This window comes from Callorhinchus milii, unplaced genomic scaffold, assembly GCF_018977255.1.
Source record: "Callorhinchus milii isolate IMCB2004 unplaced genomic scaffold, IMCB_Cmil_1.0 Scaffold4, whole genome shotgun sequence".
Lineage (NCBI taxonomy): Eukaryota > Metazoa > Chordata > Chondrichthyes > Chimaeriformes > Callorhinchidae > Callorhinchus > Callorhinchus milii.
This window is the reverse complement of record NW_024704745.1, coordinates 25,361,420-25,385,026: the sequence shown is the minus strand read 5'-3', so window position 1 is coordinate 25,385,026 and position 23,607 is coordinate 25,361,420. Positions and strand designations below refer to the sequence as shown.

Here is a 23,607-nt window from a genome sequence, read left to right as displayed (position 1 = left end):
CCTTCCACCACCTCCGGAACATCGCCAGACTACGGCACTACCTCACCCCTCACGCTGCTGAAACTCTGGTCCACGCCTTTATCACCTCAAGGCTGGACTATGGGAACTCTCTCCTCGCCGGCCTTCCCGGCACCTCCCTCCACAAGCTGCAGGTCATTCAGAACTCTGCAGCTCGTGTACTGTCCCGCACCAGGCTTCGGGACCACATCACTCCCACCCTCGCTCGCCTCCACTGGCTCCCCATCCCCCAGAGGATCGAATTCAAGATCCTCATCCTCACCTACAAGGCCATTCACGGACTTGCTCCCTCCTACCTCTCTGACCTACTATCCCCCTACCTACCTGCCCGTACCCTCCGTTCCTCTGGCTCCGGTCTGCTCCACATCCCCCGCCCCAACCGCCCTACCATCGGTGGCCGGGCCTTCAGCCTCTCAGCCCCAGGCTCTGGAACTCATCCCCCAGTGCCTTCGCCGCCTCCTCCCTTTCCTCCTTCAAGGCCGGTCTCAAGACCTTTCTCTTTGACCGTGCCTTCAGCTCCCCTCTCGACTCTCTACCCCCTCCTCGCTCCCTCCCTCCCTTCCCTCCCCTCACCCTGACCATTTCCCCCCTGCTCGGGTCCTGACCCAACTGTACAGCGCCTTGGGACGTCCTTCCGACGTGAAAGGCGCTCTATAAATGGAATCTTGTTGTTGTTGTTGATCATGTTTCTACTCTTGGTACTTGCCAAATTAAATCCATCAAGGTGGTGAGTTGGGTGGGGGAGGTGGAGGAAGTTATCCAGTACCAAGGCCTTTGTCATCAGAGCTGACCTGATCGTCACAGAAATCTCTGGGTCATAGCAAGTCCTACTGTTGTTTTGGCAACACACAAAAGCCCTGTATTTCCCTTCACTGACCACAGAACAAAAGCAAGCTGCTCAACTTTGTCTAATCTCCACATCATGTAATCTTTCTTAATACAGTACTAACTTTGTGTAATGAATTGTTTCATCTTCTGCGAGAACATCCTGACCTGGCTTCATTTCTTAACGTATGACTTTAAAAGGAAAGGTTTAACCTAGAAAAAGTTCCCAGAATATTAGCACTCCTAAAATACCCAAACTGGTTGGAACACCCATCAAGCAACACTGACATGTAATGAATAAACAGAAACTATATCAACACAAATGCAAACAGTAAACCTGTCCACTGGTTTTGACTGATATTTTTGTAAACTTTATACTATATTAGTTATTAAAAGTGAGAATATGATGATGTATGTTTTTAAAACAGATTCTATTCATACTGAAAGTCAGACAAAATGGTGATAGACAGAAACCTGCTCCATTATTACGTGTTTTGCTTGCTTTTCGACCGCGCCTTTGGTCACCTTCCTGCCCCTCCCCCTGGCTCGGTCCCGGGATCCGTTACTGTAAAGCGCTCTGAGACGCCGTCCGGCGTGGAGGGCGCTATATAAATCTAAGTTGTTGTTAAAGCATCCCTACTTCACTACAACTTTAAAACTTGTCAGTTTCCAACTGAAGGACAGATATTTTTCACTGTTTTGTTTGGATTGCGAGGCAGATGGTCTGAAATCATTAGCCTATTGTCAGCAATGATAGAGGGTAGATTACCAGTGTGCATTGCTTGTAATGGCAGGTGCACAGCCCTGGGGCTGCCATCTGCCGGGAAGGAAGTGTTCTGTGTTTATTCTACAAGAATGCTGGAGAAGCTTTGGCTCTGCTAAACAGCAAAATAGGGGTACTGCCTACGTAATACTATGTTTCCCCTCCAAATCTTTCAGGCACAGTTTAATTGCCATCATCCAATATCTAAAAAAAGCATTTGTTCCATTCTTCATTATATATACTTTTTGTAATATTCAGTGACCGGCTGTTATCTTTTAAATTAATTAGGCTCACCCTTAATACACCAAGCACACAGCCCTAGGAGTAGGCGGGGACAATAAGATGACTCAAGCTTGTATTCAGTCAGCGTTGAGGTTGTTAACCTTCTCAAACAATAGTTTTTTTTCTAAATAGATATTCAGAGCAGTATAGTAACGGTCTAGATACATTATCCAAAGAATCTGTGTGTGTGTGTGGGAGCGCGAGGGGGGGGGGGGGGGGGGAGAGAAAGAGGGCGGGTCACAATTCTGAGAGAGGAAAGAGCAATTACACTGCCCCCTTCCCCTCGGGTTTTGCCTGCACACAATCACGCCGCCGTGGAAAACCATATGCAAGTCAGTACTGGCTAAACAACCAAACAGGAGTAACAGCATTGATCATCACACAGAGAAAAGCAGGCGATTCAAGACAAGCTGCTTATGGAAGAGATTACAAATGTGTCATCTCTGTTGCAACTGAACAATCCAGCATTCATTATAGCAAGTGACTTAACAATTATCAAATGCAATTAACAACCAATTGTTTTACCAGTTTATAAAAGTGGAGCCTCATTTAAAAAAATAAACAAAACTTTCACACATCACATGCAATTAAACTACTAGAATTATTTTACATATGAACATTATACAGCATAAACGAATGTCAGTTCATTAACCTTGAATGTCATCTTCCAGTAGGAACATTTGGATTTTCAAGATTTCTCAAAAATCAAAAAAGAATTTTCAGGTTACAGAAGGGCAATGCATGTGGCTTTTTATTATTTTGTTTACAAAATTAATTCCGATTCTTGTGATTATGTTTTGTTGCATTCAAAGAAAAGCAGTGTACCTGCCTGTAGAAAATTGTAATAAAAATATTCTCTACCCCAAAAATAATCCAGAGTTCAAACAGCACACCTGCCCTCAACATCTGGTGGAGGGACTCAGCGAACCACTAAACTGTACTGGAATGCTAAGCCTTCAGACCAAACCTGTGTTTGGATGATTATTATCTTTGACCAGGAATTATAGGAAAGGGGCCCATGTTTCCTTCATCCAGCTCAGTCTGCCCTTGGCATTAGCAAATCATCTTTTTGCACATCACGTCATCTGCTATGTAGAACTATTCATTCATTGACTGAACAAAGGCCTGGGACTTTGCTTGAGTCAGGGACTCACCCTCTCGCAAATCCAAACTGTGCAGACACACACACATACACAATTTCAAAATTTCAGTTCTCTCACATTGTCGGGTAGGTGCGGAATTCAGAAGCTAAATTTGGGTCTCTTTCTCACCTACATGAATAGATTAATTTAAGTGACTATTAGCTGTATTCCAATTACTAAATATTTTTTAGTATCAGTGTATTTATAATGCAATTAAAGAACACTGCATTGCTTGCATTAATGCAAAATCACATTTCAATGCATTCTTTCTCCAGCCAGAAACTAGCTATTTGAAGGTGTAGTTACAGTTGAATGGATTGCCTCTATTAAGAAGGAAATACCTAGTGAAGTAAATCAGGATAAGCACCATGTCTTTATCAATGGTAGCACCAGAGTGTTTATGCTTTGCTTTCATATTGATCATTGGGAATTTTATTTGATATGGGCTGCCTCTGCCAAGTATTTGTTATGTTTTGAACTGATAAAACATGCTGAATAGACTGGTGATTGGTTTCTCAATAGACCATAAATACTAACGGCAACTGATGTGTTCCACTAATGCCACCAATGGCATTATCACAGAGCACTTCTGCCAGGCTCTATTAATTAAATTAAGTATGAATGCTTTCTTTCTGAAAGCAGACCTCACTGTGCTTGCTGTTTGCTGAAAGCATAACAAGATTCATCAGGAGCTGAGTCTAAAATGAAAAGCATGGCTCTGAATCGATTTTAAGCCTTCTTACCACAATGGCTCCTGGCAGCTATCTCATTGACATTCCCAATTGGCAATGCATCCAATTACATGAAATTATATTTTTCTAGCAGTTATGATAGAGCTGCAAGGTTTATATTTATGAAATAGAAAGCAGTTGTGTGGGGCACATAAAGGCACATGTGCCCTCCATAATAACTTTCCCTTTGTTTATCTTGTGAGAATTGGAAGACATCAACATATGAAAAATAAAGATGGCAATTTGCTATTAAGTTCTTCAATGCAAACAGGTTTATAACAAAACAAATTACTTTTAAATCCCAAATTCTTGTCTTATAATAACTATTCATAACCTCCTGGAAGTGCATTTATCTTTCTGGTCTTTAAAGAAGCTAGTTGTGAGTATGTGCCTTAAAGCATCAAAAGGAGTATGAGAATAACAACGCATGACAACCTGTTTTTTTAAAAAAATTAACCACAATTCACACAACGCTAAAGCCACCGACCAAAACATCCAAATACTTTTGAAGCCTGGGAGCTGGATTGTATCAAGGCACATTCTGAGACCATGTCTGATGGAAGATGACATGCCATTGTGCCTCAAGATCCATTCATCTTGGAAGAGGATCTTACTTTTCAGCCTATTGCCAAGGTGCAGTACTGAACTGTCCCTGTGTTGCAGTATTATATAAATGAAGACACACGCTTTCATTTGGGTCTAACATGAGGTTTAAATTTAGATATTTGCAATGTATCAATTAGTATGTGCGAGAGGCAGTCCTCAGCCCTGTCACTATTCCCAATACCAGCATCGATGAAAGTGGGAGGTAGATTCCACTACTGGCATACAGATTCTGAATGCTGGTTAGCTTTCCTAAAATTTCTCTCACGTTATTTGGTTAGTAAAATGCTGCTTATTTATTCATCAGTGCTCAAAAGTCACAATGAATATGCTGAATGTGCAACAGGGTCTTGTGGTCATCTGCATTGAGAACAGTGTGTTTCGGGGGGAGAAAGAGTAGGTCTGCCTCTGGCGCATTTGGGAAACTCCTAATCAATACAATATGGATTTCTAAACATAAACAGCATGTTAGTCATCATTATTAACAATGATGGGGCCATTTCAGTTGTAAGGATGCAAACAGTGGTAATATGTGCACTTACATGATTTCTTCCATGTTGTTGTGGCATTGATATTTTTACGTCCAAATACCTGCTTGCAGTACACACCAAAAATCTAATCATATACTACTCTTGCTTGCACTTTATATTTCAAGATGTATCTTTCTCAGAATAGTAGTTTCAGCCCTGCTAGAAATATATAGGCTTGCTCAAAAGTTATAGAAATGTATCAAATATTTAGCATGTAAATATGTGTTTTATGTTGATGAGATCAGCTTCATTATCATAGGTTTTACATTACATTTTATAAGCTTATATAGTTCCCTCATATATTTACACTCAGGTATTTATCATTAAAAAACAGGAGAAAATTGTTGGTGGGGGGTGGTGGGAGAGGAATGTGATGCAAAATACGCAGGTAAATTCAGTGAAACTGGGCAAAAATCTGCCATTGATTTATATTTTCTGCCAATGTTAAAAGTAGGCAGAGAACATCATGTAACTGTTTCAGTCTCAGGTAGCCAGTAACAAGTGTGAGCAATTCTGTCACCAAGTAACGTACTTGTGTGCCAGAATGTGCATCCTAAAGTATGTTACAGGACATAGTTGATCGCATGTCAGTCGGCAGGATTGAGAGCTGAATCTCAAAAGCCAAAATAAGAAAACATTCAAGAATTCAGTGTTTATGGAAGGAAATTGTTTTTTTTACCAATTTTTTTAATAGATATCTATGGAAATAATTGACTTTAAAGATCGCTAGGGAATTACAATAAACATATTGGATAGAGTCCTGTAGCTCAGTGGTTAGAGCACTCGCTTTGCAAGTGAGAGACCTGAGTTCAATTCCAGGCAGAGGGCGAAACCTTGGGCAAGTTTCCTTACAGAGGAATAATAATATTCTATAATAATACAGAGCCTAATAATAATCCCTCCAAAACCAAAAACAATAATAAATTGGTCATTTTCAATCTACGACTAGTTGTGGGACATTGCTGTGCGCAATGTCGCCGCGTTCGCCCACAAATATACAGTCAATTCACTTTACAGTGTGTTCTGTGAAGCGTTTTGGGACGTCCTCCCGACATGAAAAGCGCTATATCAAATGCAAGGATTATTATTATTATTATTATATTTACATTGACAAATGATGTACCATATTTTCTGTACAGTCACCCCTCTCTTCAACAACTGTTCATAAATAAATAAATAAATAAAGTGGCCTTTATACAACGGTGTCCTCTGACTAAGGACTCTTTGCCAATCGGGCTGTTCCAGGGTAGTTGTTAACAGGATGGCTGCTGAATGGTGGTGGTTGCTTGAACAGATTAGATTTTATATGTTGGTTACATCAGTGTGTGACATTGAAATCTATTCTAATAAATATAATTTAAAAAAACTAATATATTTCTGCAAACACACTTAAAAGAAACAATGTACAGTTTCACTATTTATTTCCCCAAAAAACTAATGTTCTGGCAGCTACACTTTTAACATACTGCTACACTAAGTAGTTCATGATGTTTCAGTATGTAATTTGAAACTAAAAATGTGGTTCACGGTTCTTGTCTCCCATTGGCCCATCCTGAAAGAAACACCATTGCTATGTGACTCCTCTTCCTAAATCCACATAATATGCAGAGAAACATCTGTATTAGTTCCATTCTTTCACAATCAAAGCCTGTTATTCTTGCTGTGTCCTGTGAGTGAGTACTGATAGATGTTCAATGACACAAGGATTATATATAGCAAAGCTTTTCTCATATCATCAGAAACACAATTCTACCTATGTGTAGCAATACTGTATTTTCCCTCGAATTGTTGCACAATTAACTCCAGTTTTTATTAAGGACACAAAATAGACTCCAATGCTTAATTCACTCTTAAACATTTGCATACTTCTTTCCAAACTGCATAATTTACTGTACCATCTCCAGCAATAATCAAACAAGTCAACTAATCCCCAACAAAAAAAACATTTCCCTGCCTTGGGTAATTACTTCTGTTGTTTTTGCTTCAACACAAACTCTTTTTTTTTACATTTCAACTGTAGTGGTGCATCTGGACAGATGAGGTTTGGCCTATTTATACTTGTTCTCACATGTTTGTTCTACAACTGCTATCACTGGGTACATTTTAATAAACCTTACACTTCATAAAAAGTATGTGCAAAACAACATTTAACATATATAAAGGGCTTCAGACACTGACTGAAATATCTGTACTTTTGCAAACAATATCTTTGATCATATTTTTGATCATCCATTCTAAGTTCTTACACAAAAACAACAATTTGCATTTATAGATTGTTACAGAGTGCCTTCACATAGAGAAGTGTCTCAGAGCACTTATAAGAACAGGGTCAGACACAAGGGAGAGAGGAAGGAGGAGGTGGCCATGGGCACATTCGAAAGGGTAGGTTCTTAGGTGAAACTTAAGGAAAGACACAAAGACAGAGGGATCGAGGGAGGAGTTCTAGAGATTAATTCTAGTTACAACTAAAGCAAACTTGGGAGTCCTATAGCTCAGTGGTTAGAGCACTTGCTTTGCAAGCAAGCAAGAAACTTGGGTTCGATTCCCAGCAGGGTGGAACCTTGGACAAGTTTCCTTACTCCACACGCCTGATAATAATCTCTTAAAAAAACAATAATAAATTGGTCATTTCAATCCACGACTGTTTGTGGGACACTGTTGTGCGCAATTGGCTGCCGGGTTTCGCCCACAAATATACGGTCAATTCACTTCACAGTCTATTCTGTGAAGTGCTTTGAGACATCTAGAAGACGTGAGAAGTACTATATAAAATGCAAAAAAAGCAAGGATTATTATTATTATTTAACTTACCATTCAAACATCAACAAAAATTATATTTTAGACTTGTAACAGATTCACTCAAAGAATAGCTCTTCATTTTAATCCTTTTTCAAATTAATTTTCTCTTGAAATTACAATATTCTACTGTAGAAACAACATTGCAATCTAGGTTTAAACAAATGTTTGAAAAAATAGACTATAATGACTATAATCACAACAACAATCAGTTGCTAGAAGAGAAACTATTTTTATGTAAATTTAATTGTACACATGGGATGAAACAGACAAACCGACTCGGTGAAGAACAAATGTTCACCCATGTGACCTCTTTCCTTTTGATAGCAATGCTCAATCCACACTTGTGATATTTACGAGATGCACCACACAGCCCTAAATCTTACTATAACCTCGAGAATGATAACCTTCCTATTTCAAAACAACCATGGTCAAACTGAGTAGGTCAAAAAACAAATGGGCAGCTACCTAATAGCTCAACCTTTGGACGAACAGTCCTGCATTCCAGTCGTGAAACTGAGTACCTGACAACTGGTAAACAGCTGACTCACTTGTTTTTGTAAAGTATTTTAATCACTACCCACAGTGAAGCACAGACATAAAAACAACTGCAGTTATTTTTTTTAACATAAAAACACACCCAAATGGTGAAGTTTAAGATGCATTAATAGATTTTTATAAAAGAATAAAACTTGTATTACTACGGTCTCTATAATGTCAAGATGTCTGAAAGTGCAACACGGGCCATATTAAAGTGCTACAAAGGCAACTACTGACAATGTAGTGACTGTTTTGTAGGCAAATTCAATAGCCAATTTTGCACCAACAAGAATTGACAAACAGCCATGAGTAACTAATTAATCTGGAGGATTGTTTGGCTAGGACACTGGGAGAAACACCCTTCTCTTTTCAAATCGTGTCATGGGATCTTTGACGATCTTTGAACAGGCAGATGGCACCTTAGTTTAGCATCTCATCCAAAGGACAGCACCTCAGACAATGCAGTGCTCCCATAGCACTGCACATTGCATTACTTGTTTGGCTCGCTAAAGTAAAGCTTATCTTGGGAGAAAAACAGACTATCTACAAAGTGGAAAGAATACTGTACTACAAACAGGACATTGGACTGTCAGCTGTAGACTATGAGCTCAAGTTTCATTCTTGAAAATAAAGTACAAAAGACACATCTCAATGTGCAGTGTTCTTTCCTCTCCCTCCTCCCACTCCCCAAATCTACTAAACTTTCACTTTTATTTACTCTCGCTTCAACTAAATTTGAAAGCAACAGTTTCAATATCTTAAATTCCAACAGTGCCTGGTTTCAATTACCTGGATCATATTTACACAAAAACCCAGGTGGTTACAGAAACACCACCTGCAATGCATTATGAGAAAAATGAGTAAGAATCACTGTTTTGATTAGTTAAGGTAAACATTTGTAGAGTTCTTTAATCCCTTTCTGATACACATTGTACAACAGCAATCTATATTTTGAACACACCATCGGGGCATTCTTTGTTCCCCAGTTTGTAATCGATCTGGTTCTTGTCCAATGCAGGCTTTATTTCAGTGAGACAAACAAGTGCTTGCACTTCCAAATAAACAGATTCTCTGCCACATCTGAAGAGGGTTCTCTATACTGTACCACAACTAAACACACTTTCCTGATCAAGACACCTTTGAATGTTTCTGCTTGGAAAATACATGGACAGGTGTCTGTACTAGTACCATCCTGTTATGACAAGAGGAAAGTAACCGAAACCACCATGGTTGCCTCCACCGCAAAGCAAACAGCAGGGTCAAGCACTTACTAAATTGACTGAACAGGTAGATGTACATTTAGAAATCACAAAGCAAAGTACAATAGTGTTCCAATGCTTCAGTTAGGAAAATATCGCATCAAGAGTTTTTATGTGAACAGTTCCTAAGGCATTTTTTCTCATATATTAAACATCTACATCATTAATATCATTGCTGATCCTAGATTTGATTATACCATAATATTACATTAATTACCCCAAATTAAGCCTAAATTAAGCTTAATGAGAGAGAAAATGACAACACTTGAAAAATCTAATGATGTGCTGCATATATTTTGTTTTCTTCAATTAATATATTCTGCATCTTCTATAATTTTGTTTCTGCTTTTAAATCAATCTACTCCTTATTCTGTTTTTTTGCATGAATTAGTTAACACTGCTTCTGTGAATAGCTACAAAAGTAATGTAACTACGTTAGTAATGGGCTACATTACCACCTTAAAAAAAGTACTCCAAACTAAAGTCTATAGCCATCACAAAAAAAATGACTGGCCTTCTAAAGCAGTATATAATCAGGCTTTGATAGTTAACTCTTCCTTCTCAACAAATATTCCAATATGCATCAGGGAGCATGTCCAAATATATACATTAGCTAACAATGTGTGGGCATGTTCAATAAGTTAATAAAATGTAGCAGGAAAATGTTCACTGGAGTTTATAGACTCATTTTTCAAACAAATTATATTATGAATGGTACGTAGTATGGGTGGGTGGAGTTCCACTTCTTTTACACAACTGATAGTAGATGATTTTCTTTGAGATGATCCCCCAGGAATCTCATTAAACACAGTCATTATTGTCAGCCTCACAAGTAAAAATAATCTAACAGCCCTCCTTCGGCATCATGCATTTAATTAAAGCATATTTTACTCACCAGCTTTCTTGTGGACTTCTTTGAACCAAGGGTCAGACCTAGTCATTTGCAAATCCGACTGTGAATTTTGCTGTCCACCACCATAGAATGTTGCATAACTATATGCCAACTACTGGATCTATATTTCTGCACTGCCTGGCCAACTTCCAGCTGAGACCACATGGTCAGTTCCAAGGAGACCACGCTTACCACCTCCCCCCTCTCTCTCTCTCTCTATATATATATATATATATGCATATACACACACAAGAGGATGGTCAATGTGGCAAAGATGTGGAAAAGAGGGTGAAAGGAGAAACTAGAAGATTTGTATATTCCATCAAAGGATATCACAGCACTGTGGAAACAAAAATCATATTTGTTTACGCGTCTCACAGAGTTTAACACCATTTTTGCACAGTTTATATTACTGTGTGGATTCTATTGCATATTGTTTTGTAATATACTGGGGATCTCCCATGCCCCTTGAATCATCCTGTTTAACTAATCCCAAAGAGTAACTGGCATAGCCTGACAAAGCTAAGGCTTGGAGACTCCAGACTGTCCATTGGAGTTTAACCAGCTGAAGTTTAACTACCTAAACCGTATAGCTTGCCATTGAAAGCACTGTCTTGCACACTTCTGCAAGCACTGCTTGTCATGCGAGGACCACCCTACAAATTAGGGCTTTGGCTTGCAGGTTTAACAGGAGCTGAATGGGGAAGAATCCCTGCCCCCAGTAACTGATCTATCTCTGCGTCCTACTGATGAGCCAGGATGGTTGGGCTATCATCAGCAGTGCCCTGGGGTACTGGCAATACTGATGTGAACCAGTCACCATTAGGCAAGTGAAGGCAGCAACGGCTGACTCTCCTTTCCTACACCTTCCTATGTCACTGAGGGTGCACAATGTTAAACTATTATTTCATAACATGGCTTAGAAGTGCTGCTCTAATAAAGTATGAAGAGAATGTCCTGAAATCTGAAGTACTCTAAAGTTAAAAGGATACTGTTGTGATGAAAACATGTATGCCAAACCTCTTATTTGTTTGCAAGCACACTAAGTGATGGCGAGGGTGAATTACATTGAAAGCCTTTGTTGTGTCATTTGCACAGGAGAATAGGCTCGTCTCTCTCCCCCAAACAATAACAGATTTCCCAAGCATGTATTCACGAGATCCTTTAAATTTGATTCAATTAAACAGCTTTTATCTTTCAGTTTCTGTGCGCAAACAATTACCAGTTAAAAAAAGAATGCTTTTGAGTGACACCGACTCAATACTTTTCACCCTATTCTTCACTCCTCTCCAGAAGCCACTAACTCACACCGACTCAAGCTAAGGTCCAGTTCCACGGGGCTCAGCTGCCCACCAGAACTTTGTCAAGCCAGCAATTCTCCAGTTGTGAGCAATGACAGCAAGCATCAGCTGACTATGCCAAAGTAGCCAGTGTCACAGCCAACACTAATCCTGTCCTCAATTGACATAAGCACACACATTACACACGCACTTTCCGAGCGAGATTACGATCAGGAACCCCTGACAGATTGTTCCTCTTTCTGGTGTTGGGGCTCTGGGACTAACTGCTGCCCTCCCCCCCACCCATCCCCACAGAACAGGGATTGAATTCAGGTCTTTACTGGTTTATACAGTCTATAGTAAGGTTATCTGATTAGATGATGTGTTTATTGCACCTTTGCAAAAATAAGAATAAAAGAGTAAAGGCTCAGTGGAGATCAATTTGACCATTTGGAAACAATGAAATATAAAGGCTGCAGGAAAAATATCTGAATAAAGAGGCGTTCATTGGTTGCCCATGTCTAAGTATATTCTACATGAACCCTGTATGGCTCAGTGCTAGACAAAGTGTTTCATTTATCCATTGACCCATTAGGGAAGCTCAGCATCTCTGAAAACATCACCACGATGTGATGATGAAGTTTTGGAAAACACTGTTATTTCAGTGAATTAGCAATACTGAGTCAACTTCCAAAGGAGAAGCTGCACTGTGGGCAGTTTGAACTTAAATGAAAAGCTGCTATACAAAGGATTGATGGTAATCATTCATTTATGAATCAGACATCTGAAACCCAGAGGATGTTCAAATACAACCACCTTTATGGATCTAAATAAGATGATTTTCTATACCTATATGGATTGGGTTTTTGGGGTCTTAAGTAAGTATATTTATTTTTAAAAAATGTGTTTGAAAATACATGTTAAATATTATTTCAGTTGTTCCAATATCACAAATAAATACTTTGTAATATCAATGTCTATCCATTAGCAGCTTTAACAAGCAGTATTAAAGACAAACAATTCTTCAGAGAAGTTAAAACTTCCTTTTCACCAATCCCCCAAACTGAACAAATTCATTAAGATACTATTCAATATTCAGGAATGAGAAAACATTTAATTTCCATTTTTCTACATATGAATGAATGTCTCATAAGCACACTGATATTTATCCTCAAGCCCACCTTTTGAATATATATCTAATTGCCATCTTTCGTCCTTACTTTACTACATACTATCAGCAACTTTCTTTACTTTTTCTGTAAACAAATTAATAATTCTGCCCTGGAACTTATGCATACACTTCCTATCCTTTGTACATTTAGTTCTTACCAGATCAGCAGATCAACAAAAACCCTTGGCTACAGTACCTGTCCCTAAACCACAATCCATCAATGTCTGAGGAACAACCAATTTCCTACAATCATGCTCTCTCAAATTAGTCAATTTCTTAATCAGCACCGTTCAATGATTGTGTAAAAAAAATAGCCTGACTCGGTGACATGTACCCAAAATGAGCAGCTTTTCACTGCCTTTAGCAAAATGCCTGGAAAGCCAGCTCAAAAAATAAATATAACAGAGGCAGGCTGGCAGCTAGTGTTAGACTACCAGTTACAAACAAGCTACATTTTCAATGCCTTTTGGCATTCAAACATGTTGTGTAACATGGGTTAACAAAATGTTGCATTGTTTCTTGCTAGAATGGTGCCAATTCAATTTTGCAAGATGATCTAATGAATAATCTAATACCCGGATCAATTCCGCATCCAAACAAAAATGCACCTTCCTGATTAAAAGTGCTGTAAGAATCGTGCACAGTAATGCATTGATATTGCGCTGAACAAGACTGAGCTTGTTGAAAGTTATTTTTTTTGAACAGCTAATTCCCATGTCAACTAACAAACTGAAACAGTTTCAGTTTTTGTTTCTTTTTGCAATTATGTCAATAAATTAAGTGTTCTTACAGACAATCGGTTTACACCATGGCTCAATCATAACACAATTTACCATTGATCACTCTTTTGCTGATGAATTAAATAAAATTGATTTAAAACAGTAATCGTCACAGATCTTATTTTAACTTAGACAATCAAAGTGGCTGGTTTATTGCTTTTCTACAGAAATCCGAGGTATTTAACTTCAAACAGCGGTTAATCTTTCAAATCTTGTTATGTTCTTAGATCACTTGCACTGCTTAAATCCTGGCAGTCAGAAATGCACAATAAAAAATGTCACTACAGTATTTTGGAACTGCAAGTTAACAATAGCAAACAGTATATCCTGCTGCGCTGTTTAGTATTGGAGTACTAAGTCTCAAGCTGGGATACAGTTATCTTCTCAATTAAAATTACACTGGTGTACCGAAGAAACTAGGATCCATTTCAGGTCTTTCCTAATGTAACTAAACTTCTTGTGTAACTGGGTCAGTTCTTATACAAGTTTAACTACATCTGTAATCTTCTTGTACAGATATAAGTAAAATATACAACCAATAAACAACTCTGGTTTAAAATTTGGCACACCAGCACAACAGAAACTTCACAGCAGTCTAAAAATCAATGCTGCAAGGTGCAAAAGAAATCTAATGATTTGCTAAACTTGTGGTTTATGTCATGTGTGTTTTATATATTGAATAAAAACAATTGCCAAAATATTTGCATATGAACCAAAGATAAAAGTCCCAAAGCTAGACTGGAGTTCAGCGTTCATGTTTTAGGTTATAGAGTTTCTAGATTCTCAGTTTACTACTCATTCCATCAGCATGAGTGTTCGCAATAAATGATTTCAAGATGAAACATGTTATCAAGGGCTTTCTTCCTCTTCTCGTTTCAACCCACCTCTTCACCCCTCCCCGACTTATGCTATTAAATTCCTAACAGGTGAGGAAGAATCTTGGCTAACTAAACCCAAACAAATTCTTCATCCTCATGCCCTCTCTTCTTCCCCCTTGTATTTTCAACTCTTGGACCAATAGATATACAGTTGACATTACACAAATATCACCACCCAATTACTGTTAGTTACAATATTTTCCTATTTAATTTTAACGAGCAGAATTTTTTGAAGTTCAAATTTATTTGAATTTCAAAGGTAGTTTTATTCTTTTTTAAGCAACTGTAACTCAGCTAGAATTTCTTTTTGAAAATGAAAACGATGGCAAATCTCAACAAAATAAAATATAGTTTTTTTTCCAAATGGGAACCAAACTGTGCACTTAGATCATCCTTCAATTTCGATCTTTGACTTATTTAGTTTCCATTCTGTACATTTCCAGAATCAATTGCAATAAACACCTTGTGTAGAGCAATGTTTCAAAGAAAACAAAGTCAGCTGAACAAAGTCAAGTCTGTTTTTTTTAAAATCCAGATCTTGTCAGGAACATGACATTAATTCTTTGAATTAAGCTACATTAGTAGCAGACTTAACTAGTCACAACAGCTCACAATCCTGATAAATTACAAATCTTATTTTCCAACTTGCCCGAACCACAACCAGTGTTCACGGTGAAGATCTACAATGTAATATTGACTGTCTTGAATTACCAAGAGGCTTAAGTAATTAGAACGCATGGTACTTTCATTTAAATCTTAGTTATGAGATTGAAATGTCGTCTGATTAATTTGATTAAAAAACAAACCATTTTAATTGAACTTAAAATGAATTAAAAACAATCTTCAGTAATAAGTGACCTTAATTGACTGCAAACTATGCCTTGTTACTGCATATAACTATTAAACATCAACAACATGGATATCTGGCCATGCAACTGCCAGGAAGGTGGAAGGTAAACTAGTTGGACCTTGGTCCTTTTTCGTCTTATGTTCGTATAACAAGCTTAGGATCGTTCTTAAGCTTTTATGCTATTACACAATAAACATTTATATTGAAGAAAAGAAAAAAGTTTTGGGAAAAAAACTGACAAACCTTCAGCAGCAGCAACAGTGACAGCTCGGTTTAAATTCTTCGACATAAAGTCTATGCTGGCATAGGTGCTACCATCTACACCATTAATACTTCCTGTAGGTGGAAGAGTTGACCGAGGTCTTATTTTCTCACACCGTGCCAAATCGTCATCCATCAAATCTAAGGCAATGTAATTCAGTCCATTCTGGAAACCCGTAGATGTCTTGCGACACATTGGGCTCCCTTGTTCCTCTTCAGTTTCTTCACTTTTTCTGAGGGAAACATTTTCAAATGAAGCAGAACTGTGCCTCTTGGGATCATGAGCAAATGAAGGTGAAACAGGTGTGACCGTGGTTGTAGATGAAAATGTCTCTGAACTATGTCGCCTTCTTCCTTGAGGGTCAGCACGAATTACCTTTGCACCCCGATTTGGGTCAGGTGGAGGGCTTGGGAGCATGAATACCTCCACCCCAGGCATCTGATCAATCAACGAGAGTCGTTTCACGCCTGTGGTAGGACTGGCCAATTGGGTACTTTCTGTTTTTGGTGAAACTTGCTGTAGAGGTGTGGTGGCTATTCCAAATGTCATTTCAGTATAATCGGATCCATCTTTTAAAGGATTTGAGAAGCATGCTGTCCCAACTTGGGTTTTCAGGTAAATATCATTTGGTTGACTTCTACTGGAGCAGGACATAGGCGATGCAACAACAGCATCAAAAGAACTGACAGAGACAATTCCACTCTTTGGTGTCTGTGCATTAAGGTCAATGTTCATATAATCAGATAAAGGACACCTTCTTTGAGCATTACCAGAGTCCAATGAAGATAAAGAACTTCCGTCAGACACAGAAGCTGGTGAATACAGAGTTTTACCACTGAAATCTATATTAATATATTCTCCTGGGCTTTTTGGTTCAGGTGGCAAAGGGTGTTCATTTGTACTTGGCAACGTGTTAGCTCTTAGCATGTCCAGTGACAGCTTAGTAGGTCTCATAGCTCTTCCTCTATGCACAAAACTCTCAATCCTGCTTTGCCTCACTGGTGAGATCACAGTATGACCAATAAGACTGGATTTATTAGATGTAACACTAAATGTTGGTTCTTCAATGATCACTCCAGCTGGCGAATTCATCAAGACATACTGCTCGTTTTCTCCATTCTTCTGCTGCTGAGCTTTATAGGATCGTGGCAATGAATGGAATGAGTAACTGTGCTTCGGAAATTCATCACTTACAGGATTGAAGAAGTAGTCTGGAGGAGTAACTGATGCACAGCGATCAACAGGAGACATGTTCATATATTCAGCATTAGTGAACTTTCCATCAGAACTCTCTGCCGATAGCTTTGATTTGTACCACATTCTCATGTATCCATTTGCTTCTGGTGAGCAGCTCCCACCAGGAGAAATGTTCTTGTACCCATTTTCGTTCACTTGGGGATGGGACCGTGGATTAATGATCTGTTTCGGTGCAGAAACACTTTTGGGACTCATCGGCATATAATCATCACTTTTAGTAGGTGTACGTGCTACTCCAGGAGTCATTGGCATATAACCATCGTCACCCAGGTTACTGCATCCAGAGCTCTTCTGAGACCCAATTTCGATATCACAATAATCCTCCGGATACGGATTGTTGGCTACTTTGGGAGAGGCGGCGTAAAATAGGTACCCTGAGTTCCCCATGCAGGCGGCTTTCATTAACGTGTACTCGTCTAACGAAACCGAAGAAACCTGCGAAGCGGCTCGCTGTCTGGACGGGGTTGTCAGAGAACAAGTTCTCTTTCTGTAAGCCTTCTCCAAACCCGTGCTCTCGCCCCGGGCAGCCTGATGGCAAGTCCGGCTGCTCTGGCCACTCGGGTGTCTTTCCATCGCCATGTAACCGTCCAATTCGTTCCCCTCTCGGACAGGTGGCGTATCGGTGAGGAGGGACTCCGGGGTGTTACTTCTGTTCCCCACCGACTGCCTGAGGTCTCCGGGGCTCGATCCACACTCATCAAAGGAAATGAATCCGCCGTCACTCGGAGAGCCTGAAACCGACGCGCTGCCGCTGGACGGCCGAGGAGGTACGGTGTCGGAGGCAGAGCCGTGGCCGCTGCTCGAGGACAGGCTCACCGGGCTGGTGGCGGGCGGGGGGGAGCGGGGCACCGGCATGGACATGGACCTGCTGTGCTGAAGGGAGATGTGTTGGATCATCCTGGAGTTCCTGGACAGCGTGTTGGAGCGGCCGAAGGCGGTCCTCCCGGGAGCGGGGCTGAGGGGGCTGCCGGTCGGCGGCTCCGGTCTGCTCATGGTGCTGTCGCCTTCGCTCGCCGTTCTCAACCGGCAGGAGGTCATCTTGGCGGCCGGGGAGGAGGAGGAGGAGGAGGCGGCGGCGGCGGCGAGGCTGTCGGTCCGGGATCTCCTCTGGAGGCCGGTCTGGCTGGGCGGCAAGTTGTTCAGGTGCCGCCGGACCGGGACGGTGATGGGGTTGGAGCCGGACGACTGGCTCTTGCTCCTCGGCCGGAACTCGGGCGACTCCTTCATGGCCCGCATGGCCTCCAGGATGGTCTCGTGGATGTTCTGCGCCACCACCGAGTCGTCCACCTGCATCCACAGCTCCCCGGGGCCGGTGGCCGCCGACCGGCCCACCTCGATGAAGAAGAAGTTCTCCGAGTGGCCGCACCGCCGGATGTTCATGAGCTGCAGACAGACCGAGTGCGCCTCGGCGTTCAGCTTCACGAAGCTGATGCTCCTGCACGACAGGCACAGCCGGTAGACCCCGGTCAGGTTCCGGGCCTGGCCCAGCCCCTTGGGCTTCAGGTGGACCTGCCACACCTCCCTGTACGCGGCCGCCGCGGGGCAGACCAGCCCGTAGTTGGCGTCGCCGTCGCCGCCGCCGCCGCCCTGAGGCGGAGCGGCCGAGCCCGGGGAGGGGGCGGACAGCGCGACCTGGCCCTCCCCCGCCAGCTCGGTCAGCGCCCGGTACCAACTGTCCTGCTCGCGCTCGTCGTCGGCGGCCACCGCGAAATACTCGTCCCGGGTGTAGAGGGCGATCAGGTACTTGTTCTTGGCGTCCACCCGCTTGTGGATGTTCAGGCACGAGTCCAGCGCGATCACCCGCTTGGCCGCCGACCGGTTCCGCCACTTCTTCTCGCTCTCGTAGTACTCGAGCCGGGCCGGGCCGCCCTCGCTCGCCTCCCGCAGCACGAAGAACCTCTTGTGGCCGTGTCTCTGCTTCTTCAGCGACCCGCACTTCTTCACGTTGTTGTTGTTGTTGTTGTTGTGGCCGCTCCCGCCGCTCCCGCCGCCGCCGACGACGACGGAGGAGGAGGAGGAGGAGAGGTGTCCACCATCGCCTCCACCTCCCGCTGTTAACCCCGCGGTCACATTGGGAGGATTCGCCATTCTCTCCCCCGGTTGAGGGTGAGAGAGGGGGGAGAGAGGGTGAGGGGTGGGGGGAGAGAGAGAAAAGGGGGGAAAAAAACCCTCCTCTTGTTAAGTTATTTGGGTGACTGTGTGGCGGCTTTTTAAACGAGAGGTGCGGAGAACGGTCCAAGTGCTTTCCACCTTCTTTCCTCCTCCCTCTCCCTCTCTCCCTGTGTGTGTGAGTGAGTGAGTGTGTGAGAGAGAGGAGTTCAGGCTGCAGTGTGTGGGGCAGTGCGAGCAGTAAATAACACACGTACAAGTGACTGACTGACTACTGACTGACTGCTCGAAGAGCAAAACAACATGTGACTGACTCTCTCCCCCCCCCTCACACACACACACACACACCCCGAGCTCTCAGCTGAAGGAGGTCCCGGGAGGGGCCACAGAAAGGAGGCGAGACCCAAGCAAAGCCCATGTAACCCGCTCCCTCATTGCTCCATCCCCGGCGTTAGACAGTCAGAGTCACCAATTGCAATCCCTCTCTCATCACTGACAGACTCTCCCTGAGTTTCTCTCCCTCACACACAGACCCCCCCCCCCCCACCCCCCCCCCCCCCCACACAAACACACACCCCCCACACAAACACACACACAGCCCCCCCCCACACACACACACACAGCCCTCCACACAAACACACACACAGCCCCCCCACACACACACACAGCCCCCCCAAACACACACACACCCCCCACACACACACACACAGCCCTCCACACACACACACACACAGCCCCCCCCACACACACACACACAGCCCTCCACACAAACACACACACAGCCCCCCCCACACACACACACAGCCCTCCACACAAACACACACACAGCCCCCCCCCCCCCCCCACACACACACACAGCCCTCACACACAGACCCCCCCACACACACAGCCCCCCCACACAAACACACACACAGCCCCCCCACACACAGACCCCCCCACACACACAGCCCCCCCACACAAACACACACACAGCCCCCCCCCACACACACACACACACAGCCCTCCACACAAACACACACACAGCCCCCCACACACAGACCCCCCCACACACAGACCCCCCCACACACACAGCCCCCCCCCACACACACAAACACACACACAGCCCCCCCACACACAGACCCCCCCACACACAGCCCCCCCCACACACACAGCCCCCCACCACACACACAGCCCCCCCACACACAGACCCCCCACACACACAGCCCCCCCCCCCACACACACACAGCCCCGTCCCCCCCCCCACACACACACACACAGCCCCCCCATACACACACAGCCCCCCACACACACACAGTCCCCCCCCACACACAAACACACACATAGCCCCCCCACACACAGACCCCACACACACACACAACGCCCCCCCCCCCACACACACACAGTCCCCCCCCCCCCCACACACACACACACACACAACGCCCCCCCAACACACACTCAGTCCCTCCGCCTCCTGGGGCTTAAGGTTGTAAAGGCGGACAATTGTAGAGTAACTGTGGGTCACTTTTTTTCTATAAATAGTGTTTTATCAAAAAAAATCAAACAAATAACAAGTCCGCGTTTGTTTGTGTACAGGCGGACCGGTGTTTATTTGCGGAGAGCGCGGGAGAGGCTGTAAACCATCCACGTGCTGTGCTGTTCTCAGGACCGGTGGAAAAAGGAGACTCAACATTTTGGGGGGAAATATTTCCAACCCTCTCCCCCCCCCCCCCCCCCCCCACACACACACACAACATTTTTTTTTTTTGGGGGGGTGGGGGCGGGGGAGAGAGGGAGGGAGAGGGAATTGGTGGTGAAGAAAAGGTGGGAAGGGGAAAAGAGAGAGAGGGGCGGGGGGAGAATGACTGAAAAGTGAGGTTAAGTCCCGACAAGTAGTTACCATTTGCTGTGTGTGTGTGTGTGTGTGTGTAGGGGGTGTAGGGTGGGTGTGTGTGGGGGGGGGGGGGTGTAGGGTGTGTGTGGTGTGGGGGTGTAGGGTGTGTGTGGGGGGTGTAGGGTGTGTGTGTGGGGGGGGTGTAGGGTGTGTGTGGGGGGGGGTGTAGGGTGTGTGTGTGGGGGGGGGGGGTGTGGGGGGGGTGTAGGGTGTGTGGGGGGGGTGTAGGGTGTGTGTGGGGGGGGGTGTAGGGTGTGTGTGTGGGGGGGGTAGGGTGTGTGTGTGGGGGGGGTGTAGGGGTGTGTGTGTGTGGGGGGGGGGGTGTGGGGGTGTGGTGTGTGGGGGGGGGTGTAGGGTGTGTGTGTGGGGGGGTGTAGGGTGTGTGTGTGGGGGGGGTGTAGGGTGTGTGTGGGGGGGTGTAGGGTGTGTGTGTGGGGGGGGTGTAGGGTGTGTGGTGTGGGGGGGTGTAGGTGTGTGTGTGGGGGGGTGTAGGGGTGTGTGGGGGGGGGTGTAGGGTGTGTGTGTGGGGGGGTGTAGGGTGTGTGTGTGTGGGGGGGTGTAGGGTGTGTGTGTGTGGGGGGTGTAGGGTGTGTGTGTGGGGGGGTGTAGGGTGGTGTGTGTGGGGGGGGTGTAGGGTGTGTGTGTGGGGGGGTGTAGGGTGTGTGGGGGGGGGGGGTGTGTGGGGGGGTGTAGGGTGTGTGGGGGGGGGGGGTGTGTGTGGGGGTGTGTAGGGTGTGTGTGTGTGGGGGGTGTAGGGTGTGTGGGGGGGGTGTAGGGTGGGGGTGTAGGTGTGTGTGTGGGGGGGTGTAGGGTGTGTGTGTGGGGGGGTGTAGGGTGTGTGTGGGGGGGTTGTAGGGTGTGTGTGGGGGGTGTAGGGTGTGTGGGGGGGGTGTAGGGTGTGTGTGGGGGGGGTGTAGGGTGTGTGTGGGGGGTGTAGGGTGTGTGGGGGGGTGTAGGGTGTGTGTGGGGGGTGTAGGGTGTGTGTGGGTGGGGGTGTGTGTGTGGGGGGGAGTGTAGGGTGTGTGTGTGGGGGGGGTGTAGGGTGTGTGTGTGTGGGGGGGGTGTAGGGTGTGTGTGTGTGGGGGAGTGTAGGGTGTATATGTGGGGGGGTGTAGGGTGTGTGTGTAGGGGGGTGTGTGTGGGGGGGGAGGGGAGTGTAGGGTGTATATGGGGGTGTAACAGCCCCGGTTGCCACTTGTTTATCCTCACGACTGCGACAGACAGACAGACAGGGAGGGAGGGAGGGAGGGAGGGAGGGAGGAGAGGGTTTGCTGGAGATCAATAGCGTTACCATAGCTGCTGCCCGGAGTGGGACGCGGGCGATGCGCTTTCATCTCAACTCAAAAAGAAACAACAGCAGCAGCAACAACAGCAACAGCCGCCGGGGGAGGATTTGCTTTACCTGCAATAAACTTATGACTTGCTCAACCGTTTGGTCACCCTTCTCTCTTATCTCCTGCGCGTCTGTTGCTGCTGTTGTGTGTGTGTGTGTGTGTGTTTGAGTGCGTTTCCTCTCCTCTCCATTTGAGAAAACAGCAGCGACTGTGTAGGATATATATACACACACACACACACACACCTACACCAGCTATAGCTTTTACTCTCTCCGATCCTACACCAACACGTTATTCCGGTCACTTTCGCCCGGTGCTTGGGACTCGAGCGAAGGCGTTTCAGAACATATCGATCGACGCAGTAAATAAAATGCAGCTTCGACCCACAGGTCGCAGGCATTTTTCTGCAAAAAAAAAGAAGGCTGCAATTCCGCACCTGCCTGTGTGTGCCCTTTTATAGTCGGGTGGACCTTACAACCCGCCTAATAGATAAAATAGATATATTGGGATTTTTATTACGGGTTAACAGTTGCATATCAAATAAACTGTTCGCATGTACACAGTTCTTGGAGACGTGTTTTTATAAGTATATATCCTAAGCTGATGGTGGAGTGCAGGGTCACTTATCAGGCATTTAGGCTAAAGGCAGAGTTTTGTTTGAATCACTCTTCTCTGAAGGGCTTTGCTATCGTTTCTCTTTGGAAACGACGTCCTTGCAAACTAAAGCGTCACTTGAGCACAATTTTCAAAAGTATTTCTGTGCTCCACTTCCCTCTCCACCGTCATTACCAATGATGAGCGAACGTTACCTATTTTTACTTTGTAAAAGGAAATGAACTCTAAAAGTAAACATAATGTATCTCCACCAAAGGCACGTGGTGTGAACATTTAAAAATACACTGCTTCTCAATTGAACTTGCTTGGTTACCATTTTCCACAATAAGTTCTTTATTTGTAAGCAATACGACCTTGCATGCAGTTTTTTTTTGTAACGACCTTACTTTCCAAACTAAGTATGAACCTAAATAATATCCTATAAAATTGTTTTCCCTCTGTGCTGATCAGCCATGGTTTAAAGATTGTAGCCCCTGTTGATGTCTTGTTTCCTGTGCATTTCAGCCATGCACTTCATTCAAGTTGGCTTTAGCTGACCCAGATTAAGGAAAAATATCCAAGGAAGTTATGCTAGTTTGGTCCACACTTCCTAGACAAACATTCATCTTCAAAATATAGTAAATATAAATCGATCGATTGTTGTAATTTAGATTTTATCTCTTGTGCAATATTTCAATTCATCTTAGACAGACTAATACCCACTTATACCACCAGTATAAATTTGTTGCTATGCCTTCAGTAAAACGATAAGAAGCAGAAAATTTCGAATTGTTCTCACCCGAGGCTGAGTCCAAAGTAAAAGTAAAGAACTCTAATGCTAA

General features: G+C 43.9%; 1 protein-coding gene across 1 annotated transcript in view; it reads right to left on the bottom strand.

The window, feature by feature from the left end:
* Positions 1-19,160, bottom strand: part of irs2b (insulin receptor substrate 2b) — a 36,183-nt gene extending 17,023 nt beyond the window's left edge. Inside the window, exon 1 of the mRNA XM_007893505.2 lies at positions 15,583-19,160. Coding sequence (XP_007891696.2) covers positions 15,583-18,946 — 3,364 coding nt within the window. The 5' untranslated portion in view covers positions 18,947-19,160. The remainder of the gene's footprint in view (positions 1-15,582) is intronic.
* Positions 19,161-23,607: the final 4,447 nt, after the last annotated feature.